The sequence below is a fragment of the Falco biarmicus genome, chromosome 10 (assembly GCF_023638135.1).
Source record: "Falco biarmicus isolate bFalBia1 chromosome 10, bFalBia1.pri, whole genome shotgun sequence".
NCBI lineage: Eukaryota > Metazoa > Chordata > Aves > Falconiformes > Falconidae > Falco > Falco biarmicus.
The window spans coordinates 23,484,275-23,506,094 of NC_079297.1; the positions used below are offsets into that span (position 1 = coordinate 23,484,275).

The window sequence follows — 21,820 nt, forward strand, 5'->3', positions numbered from 1 at the left end:
AATGTCTGCTCATCATTATTATATTTTTGTGATGAATATTTCTTTCCAGACTAGTTTTCTTTTGCTGGTGTGTTTGATTTAGGAGTTTGTTGGGGTTTTTTTTCTGGTTTGGTTATTTTTTTTTTAATCTCCTTACTTGAGGAGACTAGGCCTAAATGTAAAATGTCTGGTGCTACACTACCCTAATTTGTAATATATTCCATGTTTCACTTGACAATGAGCAGTCAGTTTTATTTACTTTAATCCTCAATAAATCTGCTTAGGTATTTAAAAGTCCCTATTAGTTTAATAACCAAGTCCTAATCAGTGAAAAATTACCTGGCACTTATTTAGGTTGGCCAGTGGATGTCACTGTTACAATGCAAATAGAACTAAAAATAGCTATGGATAACTGAACAGTGGTATCAGTGAATGGGGAAAATAAAGGGGGTTCGTGTTTCTTATTAAGCTGTCATTGCTCTGAATCATTGAAGTTGGGGATAAGAAAAAAAATATAGGCAATTAAGCTATTCCACCTGTTGGTTGGGATGGGCTGGGCTGGGATTGTTTACTTTGCCTGGTGTGCAGACCTTCAGTGCATGGTGCTGAGCCACCTGCCTGCTGCTGCCCAGGGCTGTTAGACATGACGTCAGTCAGGCTGTGGCTGAGAGAACAGCTCGGGCATCTTCTGCTTGTCACTCCATCATCATGATGTGACTGGAAGCACTTTTGTCATATACATCTAGTCATGTAATGGGAACCATCTTTTATTCAGAAGCTGTATTTTGAAAAATATGGCTTTGGATGCTGTTATAAACTCTATTCCATAAGTACTGGGCAATAAATTTGTTAGGGTAGCGTGAAGTAAAAAGCAGAATCATCATGGGGTACAAGGCTTGCATAGTTCGTTGACATCTTTTTTGATGCCTTTTGTCAACTGCGAACTGCAAAATTCATGTCCTTCATTGTTCACTGCTGTTACAACACCAGTTAGTAGAAACAGAATGATTACTTGGAGTTATGACACATCTCTCATACACACACACACAAAAATTATATATATATATATATATATATATATAAAAGTATGTTTTGGTTTTAACCACTACATGGCTCAAAAAGTGTTATATTTGGAGGTGGACAACTGGCAAAGAGTGGTCAGAAAAAAATATATGACTCTCAGGGAGCTCTGAAGATTATTCTTCACCCTTGGCCTTTTCTTACCTCCTCCTGCCTTTTCCAGAAGAACCTTAACTCCCTCCACACTGCCCCACCGCATTCCGCAGCACCGTGTGCTAAAGCCTGCTGTGTTACTGTCATTCATTTCCTGGAAAAAATAGTGAGAAATGTGCACGTGTATACTTGTGCGCATATATCTGTGTAAATGGCTGTATACCTATAGATACAGATACGCAGGGCACAACTTGCTGACAATTTGCAGGGGCATCCTGAGCTACTCTATCCTATCCAAACCCAGCTAACAGTTTTTAGCACCCCATGGATTCCTTCAGGCTGTTACTGACTATGGGGTTTGCATCCACAAAGCTTCCCAGGTCAGATTCTCACCTGATGTTGAATTGAGCTTTGTTTGATTCAAGAGACTATTAACAGCATAAATGTGGGAAAACATGGGGGTTTTCATTCAGGGGAATATTTGTTTAAGCTGAAGTTGCTAATAACATGTCCTATCTTTCTTAAAATGTTCAATTTTTAGTTATCATGCTTTCTCTCCTGAAGCACCTCACCATTTGTTATCTTAGGTTACAGCGTGTCTTGCTTCAGTCATACCAGTTAGCTGAGCTAGAAACCTAGGGTTTGCCAGTGAGCTGGCAAAATATTTTCCTGAGGTAGTGAAAAATGTGATCCTGTTTCTCTGAAGCCTACAATTATAGGTGGTAGAATAGCTGAAACCTTACCTGCTGGCTTGTCCCATGCACGTTTCCCAGGTTATCCACTTTTTCTCTCCCTGAGTGTTCTGCTGTACTGCTTGGGGGAGCTGGAGGACTGGTTCAAGTGACACAGTGCACGCTTGCAGCTGCGCAACTCACACAACCTTGCTGGAATATGATTTCTTTATAGTTTTATAGGAATAAGGGAGGGAAGGATGCTTCAGTAATAATTTTTATGAAATATTTTGCTGCTGTTCTTAAGTCTCAGAGTGCGCAACATAAAGCCATCAAGCTCTTCGGCAGTGCTGACAGTGTGTGCTCTGGAGATAAACAGTGAAACAAGAATCATGTGACAGACTGAGGTGTATCGGCATTTTGAGAAACGGCAGTCATTGGGTTTGGGCAATGACATACAAAAGTTCCATACATCTCTTACATTCAGTTCAGAGAGGGAAATGGTATCCATTGATTTCATGCGCAACACTTTTGTATGTATTTTAGAAATGCAATGTTAAAATGAGTACGTGAAAAAGATTTGCAGATTTTGCCTTGGGTGCATTGAGACCAACAAATATTTTTCTGCTCTTGACAGCTTACTTCATCTGTATAGTTCTAAATGATGCTGAAACAAGATACAGTACAGTCAGCCAACTCACATTACTTCTGCAGCAGTAATAGTCAGGAACAACACTTGCTTCAAGAGCAGCACAAACCACCAAACACCCTTGAACAGGCTGTTGAGATGCAGCCTTTTAGAGCATGTGAAATCAAAACACTATATACTAGAAAGAAGTAGGTATGTACTGTTGTCTTTTTTTTTCTTTTTGTGATGATAATGGAATTAGAACTGATTACTAATGTCTCTTCATGCACTACCAAATATATGTTTTTCAATAAATATGATGATACAAATGGAGGAGAGATCAAAATTGCTAGTCTTACAGATGAGCATTTTTTAAAAGTTTTTAAGTTACAAGAATGTATGTTCAGAATAACTAGCAAGGGATAACTTACTAAAAACAATGAAACATTGTGTAATTAATTGGCACAATTCCATATTAACACAATAATTGTGAATATTTATGTTACAAAAAACGTTATTTCTAAAGTTTTTGAATGGCTAGAATCCTACCAAATACAAACAGAAAAAGTAGAATTGCAAAGATGCGACTGCATATGCTATCACTACCTTAGTTTACAACCATCTTATTAAGTAAAAAAATGCATTTCTGTAGTGTGCAATTCCACTTTGACTGAAAATAACCAGCCTTATTTTCAAGTTGTTTAGAATCAGCTATTGAATAGCTATTAAAGCTATTTCACACGAAAGCCTTTTGAAAATGGATTTGGAGATATGGAGTCCTAAATTGTCCCACTAACTTAAAGGTAAATAATCTCTTGTATTTGAATTGAAGAGATATACAGTGCTCCCAGCTTTCTGCTAATTCAGGCCTGCAAGGCAGCGTAAATGAATGTAGCCAGTGGGATGCAGCACAACGGAAAACCTGCTATGAATTTAAACAGATGATAGACTCAGTTATTCAGTAACTCTATTTATGTATATCATTCTGTTATTTGTGTTAAATGAAATGAAGATAGTCAACCATTCTTAATGAGGTAAAGACAAAAGCCTTAACAACTTTTATCCTAATCTTGAACTTCAAAGCTCTTAGACATTCTTATACATCTCTATTAACCCAATCCCACCTCAAAAGCTAGTAACTATAAAACAATATAGTAACAAATTTCCCAATAGATTTAGCAATCCAAACTGTAGAAAGTGGGTTTGGGAAGAAGCATCCATTATTCCTGTTTCTCTGTTTAAGTCAGGTGGAATTTGCAAGTCTCTTTTCCCCAGTGTGGGTGCTGGCATAAGCTGGCCCCCTCACCAACCCCTGGGAGCCTGAGGGAATTCCTTTCCTGCTTTACATTCTATATTAACTCTATAGAAAATTATATATATATATATATATATATGCACACACACATATAGATAGTACCTGTATGTATTCTTTCATGCTCTCACCCCACAGTGAAATGAAAGTGCATCGTCTTTCTTGCCTAGATGCCTTACAGGGAAAAAGCAAGAGAAAGGGTGGCAGAACAAATTCTTTCCTTACTATTTAGTTTGTCTAAGGAACAAAATGTTAAAAACGCTTTATGCCCTTCCAGCTACTGTAAAAGGCAAAAGAAAAATGCCATTCTTCTCTCAGGAAAAAAAATAAATAAATTATCCCTTGCACTGATATTTGCACGCTTTCACAGCTCCAATTTCCATTTAAAGAAAGAGAGGAAAAGAGAAAGTTAAGCTAGAAATGCCCTCTTCAGAGAAGAAAACCTTTATTTCAGTGTAAGAGCTTAGAAAATTATACCTAAAGGGATATGAAGCTAACTGATTTTTTGTATTGTTTCTGTGGCCACACATAAGTCTTTTTTTCAACGTATGACATTTTTTAAGTGCAAAAGATTCAGGATGAGAAAACTAGAGAAATACAACTGCCTGAAACAGAAAAGAAAAAATAAAATTGGAAAAGGAGGAGGAGAAGGGGAAAAAAGAAATCTGTTTTTTGGTTAACCATGATTTGCATTCTGGTTTTCCAGGTGTCTCTGGGGAGTAGTCCACAAGTTGCAACATTCACATCATTGTTTATTCTTCTTTCACATTGTATACTTTGTGTTCCAAGAGGTTTATTTTTTTAACAGCATTTGGCATGTAATTACTATTTGTCCAGGATACAAGTAATATACAAATACCCTGTCTGCAGTGAGTTCACTTGGCCCGTGTAAGAAGCACAGAAATAAATAGATCTTCTGAGGGTAAGCCATGGTTTTACAGACTAATAGAATATCTGTGTGTTCATAGGAACAACACGTAATCTAGATACCTTTTAAAATAAGTCCTGGAGAGCGTTCACAGATGATTTCACTCGAGTCCTTTTAGCTCATATGGAGCCTATGACAGTGCCATTAAATTAGCTTGGTGTTTGTGTACAAGGAAAGTGTTCCTCTTTCATCATCCGCTTCCTGATGTCTAATTTGTCCTCAGCTATTATGCACTGCTGCATTACTTTGACTTTCTGGGTTGCAAATTCAACAAGACAATATTTAATTTCTGAAACATTTTTTTTAACTCTGCAAAACTGAAATACATAAGCTTATTATTTGAAATTTTCAGATGTTGACAAACCATGACCAAACTAAAAGCAGTTTGTGATCACAAATATACTACTTTTGAAAATCTTACCTCACTTTTCAATCAGTCTTAGGAATTTTGAAAATCTGCATGAAATAGTTATGGAACAAAGCATTATACTTTTGCTCTATCATAAAAAGAAGAAAAGCCTGTTTGGTTTTTTGTTTTCGTTTTGTTTTTTTTTTTTTTTGAGCCCACATTATCACACTTGGATGTGATGTTAAGGACGCTCACAGAGAACAATTCTATAAAAAGGCATCTGCAATATTACTGTTGCTGATCTTTTTGTTGTGTAATAGTATAATTCTTCCTAGGTCAGAATACAGGACCGCTAGGCCAGATGGCACCGTGGTAATTTCTCTGCAAAACAGTCTATAGCACTGATGCTAGGAGGCATGAGTCTTGTGGGAGTTCACCTGGTAGAGCTGAGCAGGCAGTTCTGTGGTGGTGGAATGCAGAAGTCTGTGGGATGGGATAACCCACCTCAGTATGTTTCTTCCAAAATTGTGGGGAGGTGATTGATGCATGGTAAATAGGTGTGTGGGCTTGCAGCTCACATGTTTGTCATCGATCCGCTCTCAGACGCCGCTGTCAGAGAAAATACTTGTTATACTTCTAGTGGAGAGCTGGAATGAGGACATAGCACCCGGCATGGTTTTGCAGCCATGAAGAAGTCTAGTGATGCAACAGGAGGTAAGGCCAAAGCTGCATGTAAGAGTGATGCTGAAGAGAGAAATTTGTGCAAAGATGCTAACTGAAATACCCTGTTTTGACTTCATTGATGATGCTGCAATGAAGAAATAGCCGTCTTTGAAGAAATTGTCACTAGTTCCTTTTGCTTTGAAAGATCACAAGTTGACCAACAAAGAATGCAGGCGTGCTGTGAGATAAATTCAAAATTACCATATCTGAATTTCAGTGTTTTACATAAGTTGGAAAAGTCTGAGATTGCTGCACAGTGGCGTTACATCTCTCTGCTAGCTGCTGCAAAACGAATATTCTAATGTTTTTGTTGAACTATTTTGTTCACATTACTGTAATCCTAGGACTTTCAGCTGTGGACTTGGGACTTTGCAGTTCTGAATTTTGTAAAGAAGTGTATAGCAGGAAAGACTGCCTTTCCTGCATGAACTGTATTTATTAATTTCACTTCTTCTTCATGTGCAGGTAACATGTCAAGCTCACATACTGTTGCTGTGTTGTTTCCATCTTGGTGTGTGTGGAAATAGCCAAGTGACATGCAGGTAGAGGTTTTGCCTGAGTGGCTGGCTGGCCACGATTCTAAACCGTGCTCATTCCTCCTTCGTTTCACATTTTCTTGTTGTCTTTTTCACAGTTTGTAACATGCCTTTTCTTGGCTTGTTTGTTTGTTTGTTTGTTTGTTTGTTTGTTTGTTTGTTTGTTTGTTTTTTCTTTCTTCCCACCCCCACCCCCCCCCGGTAGTGGTGGTGGTGGTGGTGGGTGGAGAGGGGTTAGAAAAACGTAGTTGGTAAAAAGAGTAGGTATGTGGCCAAAGAAATTGAAATAGTAAGAACTAAGAGGTCCTAAACAGAACTAGCTTGGAGGTGATGAAAGACTTGGCTTGCACTAAGCAGTAATAGGGAGTTAGCCTCTAAACCAAGGAGTGATGACCCAGGAAATAATAGTAAATCGAGGAACAAATGCTTAAATTATAACTTTTTCTTTTACTCTAAATTTAGACAGTACAGCTAAGGACTATATTAACATCTTGTTTCTAAAAGCTGCTACTGTCACTCTTTAGGCTCCTGTGCTGAGAACATGGTACTAAAGAAATTCTGCACAAATTTGCAGAATAGATCTACGCAGTGGAAGTGTAAGTTAGATGATTTCACCTTTTATAGCGGATTTTTTATGGGTCTATCTGATTATTTTATTCTTTACATGCCAAATTAGGCTGCTAATCAGAAATAGACTTATATTGCAGCAGTTTGGTAGCTGGTACTGCCGAGCTGGATAACAATTTTTCTTGCTCTTTGCTTCAGATAAAATATGAAATAAGAAAACTGAGATGTATAATAGAAAAGAAAAATATGACTGGAAAATATATCTGGAAAATTTGGATAAGCACACACACTAGATGCTGCTATTATAATTCTGGTTATCCCTTGTTACCTGTTTCTTGACATTAGTGCTTTCTTTCTAACCTCTTAACACTATTACAGAAGGAATTTCTAGCAAACCGACATTTCACCATCTTTTCACTTCTGTGTGGGTCTTTTCCAAGGATTCCAGTGTATACCAGGCACAAGAATGCTGAACTCTTTAGAATCCTAGTTTGGCATTTTGACCCAAATATTTCAGAACAAAATTGAGCTTCTTTGCTGAGGGAAATTAAATTTTTATAAACATATTAACTGTACATTCCTTTCTGTTTCTCATATTAGCTGGCTAAGTTAAGGCCTAAACTGGAAAAAATAACTCTATTCAGGGAAATTATTAGGATGTAAGCATGGACCTATACAACATAAGCTTAAAAAATAAGCAGCCAATTACAGTGAGCTACAGAATCAAGGCCCAAACACTTTATATCAATCAGAAAACACAGTCAATTCCATGGTTATAAGAAAATTTCATCTAGTCAGAGAGAAAAGTTCTATTAAATTGCAGTAGAAATGAAATATTAAAATATGGAAATCAGTGAGATTTCAAGGGTTAGCATCTTAGCAACAGAAAGTAAAATCTTTATAGAAATGTTCAATTTTTTAAATTAATCTGCTACACTCTTCACATGCTCCATAATCTGCTTTCTAGACCTCTTCCATAGTGACTTGACAGTTTTATTAGATCTAATGAGGGTCCCCTTCATCGTGTTAGTGTCTATGGCAAAATTCCAATTGTTTTGAGTAAGATCAGAACATTTGCAAACAATTCTACTGCAAATATTGAACAAGAAGAATTTTGCATTGCCCAGCTTTAAATAGTACATAACTTCCCTCCTTGAAAGAGATGGACTCAACAATTCTGTAAACATTCACTTTTCATGCTTTTTAAATGTATTACATAAAAATTGATAGAAAACCAATAATTTTGGGTGATGCTGTAAACATTTAGTGCCCTCACTCAGACAACATTTTAGACTAAGGATTCACCCTGATCTCAAAAATCTTCTTGTAAATTGTTTAGAAATTCTACTTTGCAAGAATTTTAGAAATTGGTATGCTTGAGAAGGGACATGTCATTTTGAATTTGTAGAATAGGCCATTTAATATCATCTTCCTATTTTGCATTTTGATGAGCTGCATAAGCATATATTCAGCAAAATCCTTCATTAGAGATGTGAAAAGATAACATAACGTTATAGCTTGTTTTAATAACTATTCAAAATTGTGTGTTTGCCTCCTGGTTTTAATTAGTCTGGTTCCAACTCCTTTGCTTTTGTTTTTAATTACATCCTCTATTATAACCATTTGAAGGTCATCTAACCTTGTTTTGAAGCTTTACCATTGCTGTCACCTAACTGGGTCAGGCATAACTTGGTCAAGGCAAATTTTGAAAATGTTCAAAGATGGATATTTCACTACTTTGTAGGTAACCTGTTCTGACGGTGCATTACCCACGCTGTGAAAACTTGTTCTTCATGTTCAATATGAAACTCACATGCCATTGTGTGTGGCTGTTGTCACTAATCAGATCATCTAGCACTAAAAAAGAGTGGCACTTTCATCTTTGTGACTTTAAAAGTAGTTGTAGGCTGCTGGAACTGCTTAGCTTCATTTTCAGGTTAAATAAACCCAGTTTCTTCAGCTTCTCGCAGTTTATATATTGTAGACCCCTGACCTTCTTGGATTGCTCTTTTATGGACCTTCTTCAGTTTTGCAGCACCTTGCCTGAATTGAGAGGATGTGAAGTGGGAAAGCTAGACAGAAAATTGCAGGTGCAGCTACAGTCATGCCAAGTAAAGGGGATTAATAATTCTTTGATCTTCTGGCTACGTTTCTCCTAAGGTTTGCCTCATTTGTGATGCAAGTGCACAGCTGGCTGGTATTCAGGCTGGTGTTTCCCATAACCTTCAGGTCCTTCCCATCAGAGCTGCTGCTCAGCCTGAATTGATGTATGAGGTTTTTTCAGGTGCAGAATTTAGCGCTCACTGAACCTCATGAGTTTCTTTTGGAGAAAGTTTAGTTTTCGTTCTGGGCAATAGTTAGCAGCTGTCTGTAATTACATTTTGAGATGGCTATATTTCTTAAGGAAATCATTGGTATATGCCACTTATCACAGGCTAATTAAGTTTCAATTTAAGGTTCTATTTCATGTGGCTTTCTGAAAAGTACTATGGAAGTACAAAATTTAATTTTAAATTATTTCTCTCACAGCCTGTTTTAGTAACTTCCTAAATAGAAAGTAAATCTGGAGTGAATCAGTCCTCCTGTTGTTATCAAGCAAAATTTTTACAGATAGCAAGTAATACAGATACATGTCGAGTTATGCATATTATGATGAAGTGAGACCAAAATACCAAATCTTGTTTTCTTATCTCTACTGACAAAGACTCTATCTCATGAAAAAGGCATGTCTGTCTATCAAGAGTTAATCTTAATGCCAAAACTGAGCACCTCAAACCTGAGCAAAAACTCAGTAAGATGTGCAGGTACATCAGCCGTTAAGCTCCTGAATCATGATTTTGGTTCTGTTGACTTGTAGAGATAGAAGGTTTAGGTCTAGTTCTGTTTAATCCTGATCTCTTAATGAAGTCCAGAGTTTTAATCTATTTTGGAAAAGGTTTAGGAAAAGTTACAGAGAGATCATGTGAGACTTAGTTTAATATAACTAACGATTTCAAAAGATAGCATATTCATTAGCTAGTGAGTGTGAGGGTAGATTTTTATTTTAATTTGCTTCAGAGCTAGTGTAGCTTGTGCATACAAAGCTTAAGAATGTGTGCATTTCCTACAGATCTTAGCCATGAATTCAGAAGTGTTCTGTTGTTGCAATTTAAAAAATACTGTTAAACTGGACCAATCTCTCCTTATTTACCAAAGAATTATACCTCCAATTCTCATCATATTTTACAATTATTAAGCTTAGTCAGTTGACAGTGTGAAGGATTTACTGTAAAACACCTTGGTGGAGATATTTTTTCTTCTCTTTGCAGACCTTACCCCCAGCTGTCATATCTGTGGTTTCATGGGTATGTGCTATCTTCTGCTAAAAAATAGAGCTGTCTTACTAACAAGCAGAAAAATAAATAATTTCTGTCCTCAGAATTTAATTCTTTTCTGGGTTTCTGAGCACTGCCTTAGCCTGGCTTTCTCTCCCTATCATTCTGTGCATGAACAGGGTTGGATACATTTGTTTGAATTCAGAGTTCTGTAACCCCATGGAGGACTGTGGACTAGAAATTAGATGGATGGGCCTGAGTACCGGGCAGCTGACAGCTTTTATTCCAAGACTGTGAGATAACCTCTTTAGGCTGTGGTTTTACTTATCAGCACTTTTTCTTCCCTGTGCATTCTGTAGATTATTATCATAAGAGACGAGATAATGGTCCTCTTGTTTTCCTCTGGTAAGAAAGGCAGCATAATTCATGCTGCTCTTCTGCTTCACCTGCAAGTCAACTGTGTCAGCCAAGGTCTCTTGGAGAAATAGGTGCGGCCTAGAACCTTACAAAGGTTTAGATCATCACAGTGAAAGAATTATACTTCCCGTTTGCAGACTATATATGATTACTAATTACAAAGTTTATAGTTTGTATTATACTTTTTTTCGCCCCTCCTCTGATGACCTTCAGCTGCTGTGTGTACATTTGGTTTTAATCCCTATGTATCCATCTAACATCTACATAAAAGCTTGAATGTAAGGAACAAGGAATTGATTCTGCCTCTTCTTTTGGCTTGCTCCTGGTTTTCCAGCATTTGTTGATCAACGAGAGACAGCCTGGCTGGTCTCCACTTTCCTTATTCTGCAACATCTCTATAGTGCTTTCTCTCAGCAGGAAAGAGCTGTTCCCAGCAGTTTTCCTGAAATTGCAGGAGTGCAGAGGAATGCCTCATCTATTACCTGCAGTGTGCAGAAATCCACCGGAGACTAACAAATGAGTAGGATAATGTCTTCACAGCACTGTAGCTTCTGCATCTTTTCCTAAACCGACAACAAACCTTCTGCAAATGTTCCAAACAAAAACAAAATTTGGTCAGCTACTGGGAGGAGGTAAGGTTATTTTTTTCCCTTATGGTAACAGTTGGATGTGTCAGCTGCGTGTTACATAAGAGCAAAGTCTGGTCTACTCTAGAAAAATATTCTGGAGAATACCTTCCCAGTTAGAATGCAATTCTTATTTTACCTGTCTAACAATAAGAGCCCTTGTACAGATGTATGTACGACTGTTTAGTATGTTTTCACAGTGGGAAAAAATCCTTATTAAAAAAAAAAAGTACGTATCCATGGGGGCTGTTTAACTAAACCGATATAGACAAAGTAGTACAACTTTATAGTACAGGCTGGCCTGATAGTAAGGGGTGGCAATCATGTAATTCTTTAAGCAGATGGCATACTACAAACCCCTGTCAACTACGGGAAAGTTCTAGCTTTGCTTTACTGTCGGAGGAAATCTCTACTACATCTCCTAGCACACAAATGGAGCCACAAACTTTGAAGGAATGATACAGATTTTGTCACTGGTTGCCCAGGTTATAATAGGTGATTTAATTAACTTCTGTAGAGGTAAATAATGCGTGTCTCCCTAAATGGAGGGAGACAGATACTGCTAGCCACAGGCTGGGACTGACTGGATTCAGGAGGATAGGAAAGTCAGATCCTTGTGGTAGGAAAATTAAACCAAAAACATTCTAGGGGAGTTGAACAGTACGGTCATGAAACTTACTCAGAACTCGGAGACAATAATGTGCACAAAGGGAGACAGGAGAAGAAATTAACACAATATAAATTTGATTTTTTATCATCTGGAAGGAGCCTCTTGGCATACACTGTGGAGAAGGGGGAAATTATAGCCCAAATGGCAATAGAAATGGGCCACGTCAAGTCTTGAATGTGCAATTTAGTGCCTGTTTGTAATAAGCTACCCCCAGGAAGACTGAGGGTAAGTTTCAGAACACATATGAAAAAGAAATAAACAAAGCAGGTGACGCAGCACAGGTTTAGGGTGAGAGGACAGGGACCCAGGGGCTGCAACACAAACCGCACTCACAGCGCCTAGAGGGAGCGCACCTCGGGCTGCGTGAGGGGGGTGCAGCTTCTACCTGGGGGTGCAGCTTCTACTTGGAGGCAGTTTCTGCCTGGGGGTGCAGCTTCCCCCGGGGGTGCAGTTTCTGCCTCCTTCCCTCCAGCCCGCCCGTAACGCCCGATGCCTGCCGGGGAGGGCCCGGCGCTGCAGGAGGCAGCAGCCGTGACCAGCCGGCCCCCTGAGGGGGGCTCGGGCCGGCGCTGCCCCTCAGCGGCGCCGCACGGAGCTTCCCCCGCCACGGGCGGCCGCAGCGCGGGGCTGGGGCTGCCCAAGCGCCCCGCACCGGGACTGGGGAAGCTGCCGGCCCCGCGTTATCGCCTCTCCCCGCCGGGCTGCGGACGGCGCCATTCCCTCGGCCTCCGCTGCGCGGCGGCCCGGGCCGGGCCGCTCCGCTCCGCCCGTTGTCGGAGCAACGGCGGCGCCAGGGGCTGCGGGCCGGGGCGGGCCAGGCCGCGCCGCTGCGTTCCCGCCCCCCGCTGCCACCGCCCCGCAGCCGGCGGGCTGGCAGCTGGCAGGGCTGCCCGCCGCCAAGATGGTTCACCACTCGGGCTCCATCCAGTCCTTCAGGCAGCAGAAAGGTCAGTAGGAACCCGCCGTTCCCCGACCGCCACCGGGGCTGCCCCCAGCGGGGTGGGGGACGACACACGTGCCGCCCCCAGCGGGTGCGGGTCCCCGCTGCGGTTCCCAGCAGGGGGCGGCCCCGGGGGTGCCCGGTGCGGGCTGCACACCTGCCCGCACACCTGCCCGCCTGTGTCGGTATGCGGGTCCCTGCTTGCGGGTCATCGCCCGGTCCCGAGGTGCCGGGGCGGCAGCGCTCGGGGGGTGTGTATGTGGGGGGGAGACCCCGGCGGGGCCCGCTGCCCCCCGCCCCGCGGTGGGGCCCGGCCCGGCCTCGCCGCCCCCGGGCGGGAAAGTGGCTGCGCGGGGGGCGCGGGGTCCTGGCGGGGACGGGACCCTCGGGAGTTCGCTGCTGCCGGGTCTGGTGCCCCACCGTCCTCTTGTCCCGGTGTAAACCTTGGGAAGGGACAACAGCTGGTGTTGGGAGGGGGCTCTGGTGGCCCCCGTGCCGGTGCCGCTTCGGTTCTGTCCCTGGAGCTGGTGGCTGGTTCGTTCGGGGTGTTTAATTACGGAACAACAGCTTTTGCTGGTCGACAAAGCCAGCAGTAAATTTTCAGTTGTGATTGATGTCGATATAAAACCTTTATTATGTCCCCGGTAATAATTCCCACAACAAACTTTATTTTTTTTCTTGATTCTGGAGCTGATATTCTTACTGCATTTTTTATCCCTCTAATTCTACTTTGACAGATAGGATGAACCAAAGATTTCTTTCATTATGAGCACCCCATTGCACTCTTCCCATTGTTTTAGTTGTTAACAAACTCTTTTTTTTTTTTTTTCCTTGGAGTACAGCATGCTGTAAATTATGATTTAATGTGGTATGCTTCATACATAAATCACGGGTTCACTTATTGGATTTTTGCCTCATGCAACTTCTTCTCTTTGGATGGTTAGTGGAAAATAAATAATTCAAAGCACTTATTCCATTCTGGTAATTCCATAATAAATTTAGTTCCTTTTACTGTGGAGGTTTTGCCTTTAATGCCTATCTTGTGAGCGGTGCTTTTTCAAATTGTAAAATGCCTAGTTTAGTCAGGTTCAAAGTCAATTCATAAGTGTAAAAAATCTTTTTTTTCAGCTGCTGTAGATATGTTTATAAAAGCATTAGGTGACATGGAACCACAGTGTTAATCCTTAGTTTATCATAAGAAACTACTTTTTATATTACAGCAAGCTCCAGAGTCCCTGTCAAAGCCCTTCAGGAGCTATTCAGCTGTTCCATAATAGTAGTTATACAAAACACCCCAAAACGAACTTCATTATGTTCAAGCTCAGTGATGACATTTCGTTGCTTGAAACCAAGCTACGCTATGTAATTTACAAAATTGTGTGTTTGCGGTGGTCATAGAGCTTCATAATAACCTGGTGGGTTTTGGTGGTTATTTGCCGAGTAGATTATTCTTACCTCCTTATTCCTAAAGAGATCCTGATCAAGGTACCTTGCTAGTCTTAAGGCTTTAGAGGAAAGAGGATGCTCTTATGAAGCAATGGAGCCTGTACAGCACCGACTTGTTACGTGCATTACTTTTCCTGAACACATGCAGCGTGATGTGTGCTAAATCCACCTGGATGAGTTCAGCCTGTCTTTTTTTTCAGCCTACAGCTTTTAAGGATGGGGAGGACAGCATGAAATCTTGGGCAAAAGGCTACAGAGAAAGCAAGGAAACAGAAATCATAATCAGGAACTCATCATTTAATCACGAGATATTTAAGAGGCTGAGAATCTGGTACTCTGGAGTTGATAGGTACTGATCTCAGCAGCAGAGAGCATCGTGTCATTTTGCATAGGTTTTCTGAATTTGGTGTTTTGTAGCATTCCCCTACATGAAATTTAAAGATTTCAGTTACTGTTATTTCAAACTTACTGTAGATGACACTTCAATTAAATGCACTATTTCTTTTTTAGCTGCTCACAAAACAGTGCCCTAAATTCCCTTTTTTTTTACAGAATTGGTGGTAATCCTTGTGAAATGGACAACTGCCTATCACAGCTGTGCCTTGTACACTTCATCCCCATTAAGACCTTCATTTCTTTGGGGGAATTGGAGTGGGTGTTAATTTTTCTGTGGGTTCTCAATCATATGGGAAAGACGTAAATCAACAAAGATAACAGTTCCTGAAAACAAATAGAAATGAATTTTAATCTTTTTAGAAACGCAGCCTATGGCTATTGCCAGGTAACATAAAATTCAGATATTGCTGAAGAGAGATAGATTCTAAGATAGGAGATAGAATGGGCTAGAGAGCATTTCATTTCCTTGGGTACCCTGAGCACTTTATTCTGGCTGAGAATACAAGGAGTGGTTTCTGTACCAAAGCTGTCTTCACAAGGCTTGAAAGAATAGGACCAAGTTTTCCAGTTTCTTGGATGTCTAATAAATTTCAACAGGAAGGAGAAAAGAGAAAAAAAACATTTATATCCCAAGGATTTGTCACTGGTTAGTTTGGGCGTTGTTTTTTGGTGTGGGTTTTTTTTTTTTTCCCACTTTCTTTTTTTTCCCCTCTTGACAGGGTGAGGAGGTGTTCACAGTAGGAGGCTGCCGTTATAATGTGCCGCCATGGGTTTGTCTTGCTCTTTGTTCAGATTGCGTATGCAGAGTGAAACCCTCAGTTATCAAAAGCTGCAGTAGAGCTCAACATAGTGTTACAAAAAGACACTGAGAATTTTTAAAAACCCAATCTCATTCTTTACCCCCACAATTTTTGTTCGTCTACTCGTATCCAAAGGTATGCCTATCAAATAGAGCAGTGTCCTAGAGGTAGGCTAATCTGTGTCTTTGTGCCGATCTGTTGAGCCATCTGTATAGTATTTTGTGGCTATTTTTAATGTCTGCTGTGGCAGAAACTGTTTTTTTCTGAAATCACTTTCCTCAGTCATATTCTCAAAGATCAAATCTTTAGCATTAAATGTATACCTTCGTACTTTTCACCCCTTCAATGGGTGATGCAACCTATAGACTCTGAAGAATTATATCAGAGGAAAAAGGAAGAAATGTTTCTGATTTACTAGGGTTTTTTTTTTCCCAACTGTCCTTTAGAAAAGAAAAATCTCCATCCTCAGACATTAATATGCAGTTTTGCTTAAAATTGCTAAGTAATAAGTAGTTATTCAGGAAGGAGAAAAAAAGAATAAGAATGTTGGTGAGAACAAAGAGCATCTCCATAAGTAATTTGTGGCTTGATAGTTGCAGGGAATGACAGCTCATTAGGATTTGGTGTTTGATCTCAATCACAGTTGCATAACAATCTTTTACATGTAAAACGTAAAAGTATACAGTAGCCTTATGGTAGACTTGTGTTTTCTGTAACAGGTATGGGACTACTGCACAGCAATTACTTGCTTTATTAGGGAGCTTTATTGAAAAATTACATCCTCCTGAAGGAAAGGCAACCTAATTTGCAAGGGGCACTTTTAACGGTTACTTGATGATGAGTGGGTTTGAGAGTTTCTGGGCTGACAGAAGGTAAACCTGTGCTTAGGGTGCAGGTCAAGGCAATTACAGTGCTTAAAATTTAAAATATCTAGGCCTTTAATGCTAGTACACAGACTGCAATTTCCTGCATGCTCAGCTGGGTGCTTTTATTGACCGGTGGTGTTCTTTTTAATACCCCTATCAATACTTTTTAATGAAAGATTTTGAGGCTGGGAAAAAGCAAAGGTGTTGGTGCCTTAAAACTCTGTTGTTTTTAATATGGCATATGAGTTTTAGGAACACGGACTGCAGATTGAAACACGGTGGCTAACTTGGAGTGCTTTTCTGTTGAAGGTGTGTAATGGTCCAGGGAGGAGTTCAGCAACTTCAATAAGCAGTATGTCTTTGAGAGTGCTGATTTAGCTTCTCAGGGGATTGATGTTGGAATTGTGTGGCTTCTGAACAAATCAGGTCTCTCCATAAAAGATGTATTCCTAGATCTCAACTCCCATCAGTGCCAAGTGTTTTCCTTCATTTTATCTATTATCCATCTGAAGTTGTAGCACACTTTAGATGGATTGAGGGTTGGGTTGAGAATCTGTAAAAAGCTACAGTTGTTCTCCCTTCATGGGGGCACTTGTCACTTCATTAACTGGTCCTGTTCAACACCTTTGAGCTGTTTAGTGGACCACTGCTGTTACAAGTAGAGCTTTTTTGTTATTGTTTGACGCTAATTTTAAGATCTTTATGACCTGCATTCTTTATAAATCAACTTGCAAAATTAATTTGCATTTAAATCGTGAATTGAAATGAGGGTTTGTAAAGATCAACATTTTTTTTTTTTTTTTAATGCTCCAGAGTTTTCAGTATTCAGAAACTTGGAGTTGTAATTAAGATCCTTACGGAGAATTCTCCAAGGATGTTTGATATTTCAGTGGCACCGGTGGACCTAGTAAGTTTAGTAATCCAAAGGGACTGCTGAAATTACTAGAAGATGCAATTCTGTAGTACAAAAAATTATGAGAGATTGTGAACCTTTTGCTGTTTTCAGAGCAGAAAGGCCAGGTTTCCATGTCAGTGCAAGTAGAGGAATTTTTAGGGCTTAGCTCTTTCATTTGCATTCCAAGGAGCACTAACGTACAGAAAATTTTGAAATTGTGCTCATCTTGACTCTGGAAGCTGAGAGCAATGCAGCTATTCATACACTCCCTTAAAATGATACCGTATTTGAATTGTGCCATTTATAATGCCCTTTCAGGGCACTGAAAAGCAAGGCCCAATTTTTATTGAGATTTAGCTGGCTATATTTGCTTATCTTTTTGTTGCCTGGTACAGCTGCACAACTCAATATGCGCTTCACCTTTTTCAATCAGACACCTTAGAAGGGCCCATAGTATGGCTTTTTATTCTGGATTATACTGGTGTGGGTTGCAACTTCAGTAAAGTATACAGCTTTATTGGAAATAATCATTAAATATGACTTATTAAACCTTATATTATGCAGGTGCATAGGTGCTGTAGAAATAAGTTAACCATTGTTTCTGGTTTTTTGACTGAATGAATGTTTTAAATGCCAGAGCTGATGATACCAGAAATTTTTGGTTTGTCGCATAATTCTACCATCTGACTACAGATGACCATGCTGTGGTAAGATGCCTGGGCATTAGCTTTCCAGATTCTGATTTAAGTATAGCTTGATATAGTATTATCTGTGGAAAAAAATTTGTACCTATACCTGAGCTTTTCAAAACTTTGGCAGTAGGGGCCTGTTAAAATAGGCAACACCTGCCGACGCTGGTTTTCTTTAGAATTCTCATTTTACCGTTTATATTTCATTGAGTATCACCACAAAATTGCAAGTTCCCATTCTGCCTTCATATATTCGTTGGTTTATTCTGCTTTGTCCTTTCTGAAATCTGCTAAATGAGGACAATAAATGAAACAGCTCTGCCGGTGATACTTCTATTTAGTATTTGTAATAGTAGTTTCACTATACCAGATTTTTTTAAAAAGTTTTGCAACAAAATTAGCAGTAGTCAACATACTTTATGGTAACAACCATGAGGATTTGAAACATTGTCTTCACTAATAGTAACAAGAGCCCTGTGTTCCAAGTAATGGGGCCAGCCTGGTAGCAACTGGAAAAGTAATGATGAGTGGGTTTTTCCCCCACTGAAAGGTGAAGAAAAAAATAGTGATTCCTATTTTAGACACACTGTGATAGCAGAAATTAACTATGCTAAAGTCACAACCTTGTCGAGCAACATGAAGAGCTCTTGTCTTCTGCTTGAGCCGTCTAAGCTGAAGAGAGTCTGTGTTGTCTTGAGTCAGGCACGCAGTGTGGTTTTCAGAAAGCATCATACCTGGGGTTACTCGGCCTATAAATCTTAAATTCCTTTTCACAAGCTAGTTCTATAATCAGTTCAGTTCTGTCTGTCCTAAAGCATATGTGACAGTAGTTTATTTATCAGAGACAAGTGTAACTCCAAACTAAGCTACAGTGTACAGCAATATGTTTTAACAACTCTGAGCTTCAATGAATGCAAATTCATCACTGTTTTCTCAGAATGAGATTCTGAGTCTGCCTCAATTTGGGTTATCATCTGGCTTGTGAGGGCTTGAAGCCAGTGCGATTGCTGAAGTGAGGGATTGTTCATTTGTCTGACTGGTGAGGTCACAGTTTAATTCATAGTATGTTGGACTAATTTAAATGGGGGTTTGAAGAAGCTGATATCTTAGTTATCCTTTTGCATCATCTCTCATATACAAACATCAGACAAATAGCAACAACTGTCTGATCTACTAAAAGGTAGGGTCTCTTGAGGGGAAAAAAAGAAACCATGAAAGCACGCTGAATTAGATTCTATCTCCACAACTCGATAAAAGGAAGTATAGTTTGAAGAGCATCCAGTATGAGAAGTTATCTGCAGAAATCCCTTTTGAACGACAGATTGCCACCATTCATATGGTTTTTGTTGGTTTCTTTAGTAACAACATAGGACAAGAAGACACATGGTTTGTCTCTTGGCTGTGATTGTTATTGGATTTCTGCGTCGCACTGGTAGCTGAAGACGGATACAGAAATAAAGGCAAATAGAGTGCTCTCAAATCTGTGTTGAAAAATTCATAAGTGCATCACAGTTATGGAAAAGCTGTAGCTAGTCACGTATGCTCCAGATAACTACTGTGATGATGGCAAGCTCTGGAGTTAGAAAATGTTTGAAATGTCATATTCTATTCACTGCTTGTCTGATGCAGTAAAATTACTCTTGCTCAGAAAACTCCTGCCTGTTTGTTTAGTAACTTCAGCAATTGTATGCCTTTCTAAGCCCAAAGGTCTGACACATATATTACTTGCATTCTGTTCTCTTTCTGCTTCATTAAACCGGCGGAGTTACTACTTTTAATGAATTAATTTTCCTGAACTGTTAATCAAAGTTTTTTGGGGGGAGGAGGTCCCTTTGTATCTTCAGGCTATTTTGCGGGAGTCCATTAGCTTCTTTTTCTGTGTGGTTGTTCTAAAAGTAACTTAACAGTATGAGAAAACATCAACAAAAGAGCAAAGGGGATTAAACATGCTGGGAGAAGCAGGCAAGCCTAAGAATCTCCAAAATTTATGAATCATTTGAGAGATTTTAGGGAGAAATTTTTAAAGAAGTAAATAACAAATGTAGAAGGGTGAGTATTGATGGAGAGACACAGAAATGGCAGGTGGTGGGCAAGTAGATAGGTGGAACAATACCAGGTAGTGAAAGCAGGCTGAGCGTATTGAACGGTCTCCTATGTGTGAGCAGTGCTCCTTAGCTGGTCGTGCTGAAGTAGGACTGTGCGTTGGGGATTTGCACAATTTGTTGGGGATACCCTAATAGTACCCTCTTGACATAAAGCCATGTCAGCAGCACCAGCTTCAGCACTGAGTCTTGTTTTCAAAGTCTCTTGCTAAAAGAAAGAGGATAAAGTAACTTACAGAAATGGACGATATTCAGTTTTCAAAGAAGGTGACAGTGAGTGTGTGAAAAATGATGAATGAAAGTATGCACAGAGCCAAACACTTCAGAGAGAGACATTCAGGTACCACCTGAATGCAAAACCTGTATGTTTTGAATACTCTGCAGAGGCTGGAGTTTTTCAGCTGAGAGAAAACCGCAAGACCTATGCATTAGCAATTACTTACACTTAAAATGTTTCTGGGTTTGTATGATATCATACCTAAAATCGAAACGTGGTAAAATGTATTACTGGGTTTTGAAGAGTCTCAAGAGGAGAGGCCTGGGGGTCTAAATTCATCTTGTGTGGAAAGCTTCCATTTTGTTGATACGGTTAAAGATAGATACGTCTTTCTATTTTTATATATTGTAAAAATTTACTTTTGACTAAGCGTTCAGTAAACAGTTGTACATCTCTGAAGGCTGATCCTTTGTAGAAGAAGGTTGTCATGGGTGAAATTCCACTGAATGCTGGCACACTTGGAGGGCTTTGAATTACTCATAATCAGATTTTTTTAAAGTTTTTCAGAGATGCAGGCGAGTACTCTGTCAGGGTTTTTAACAGTGCTTGGTTATCTAACAGCACAGTAATTGTTAGGGGTTGTGCACCTAATGCTGTGTGCAAGGTGCCGGGATTCAGTGCACTCCACTACTTTAAAAAGCTGACCCTAAATATCTAAGGCTTATTTTTTTAAGCAAGTCTATTTTCACCAGAAAATTATATTTTGTAAAAATACAAATCTAAACCTGAATCGCTGTTTCTGTTTACCTCTTATACATGCTTTTGTTATGATGTAGTTATTGCTACACCCAGGTTCAACTCAGAATTCTGATTTAGGCAAGCTGCAAGCTTCATCCTGTCATGTAGCCTCCTGAGTACAATTGGTGGGTAGCATGTTGTGTATCACTGAAGTAACTGCAAACTCAAGGAGGTATAAAAGCCATGGATCCCTGGCAGCAGCTCTCTGCAGCACATCCCAGGCTGAGGAGTCCTTGCCTAGGGATATGGGAGACATCACGGGAAGCGGGGGGAGAGCATTTGAGGACTGAACAAGACTTGTTAGGGAAGGAACCAAATCAGGGAAAGAGAAATCAACATGCTTAAGATTGGAATATTACAATCACTACGTATGCAAAAGCAAGGATTTTTCAGATAAAATATTTTGTGCTGCGGTTTGCTTATGTCGCAATATTATAAGCTGCTGCCAGTTCAGCAACCACCAATGCATTTCTTGCTATGTGAAATATGTCAGCATATAAGGTTCAGTGAAAGAGACGAATTTTCAGAAGCACAAATTCAAATTATCGGTAGGAATAAATGAATAATGCACAGGAACTTAACCATGTTGCTATTAATAATTCACACTTTTAAGAAATGTAGGACTTTGAAGCTGCTGTTTTAGAAATCCGGTACCTAAATAAAATGGAAAAACAGAGTGGGAAAGCAGCCTGTCATAAGAAAGCACTTGTCATTACTGCTGTCCTTCCTGAAATATGGTTGTACTCAAAGGTGTTTCGTGATGATTGATTTGGTAATT

General features: G+C 39.8%; 1 protein-coding gene across 3 annotated transcripts in view; it reads left to right on the plus strand.

Annotated features, from left to right (window-relative positions):
- Positions 1-21,820, plus strand: part of ANO3 (anoctamin 3) — a 207,844-nt gene that overhangs the window by 56,143 nt on the left and 129,881 nt on the right. Inside the window, exon 1 of one of the 3 annotated variants that reach the window (XM_056354933.1) lies at positions 12,737-12,840. The exons of the other annotated variants lie outside the window; for them this stretch is intronic. Within the exon in view, the coding sequence (XP_056210908.1) occupies positions 12,795-12,840 (46 nt within the window). The 5' untranslated portion in view covers positions 12,737-12,794. Of the gene's footprint in view, positions 1-12,736; positions 12,841-21,820 lie in introns of those variants that run through there. 3 annotated transcript variants of the gene reach the window in all.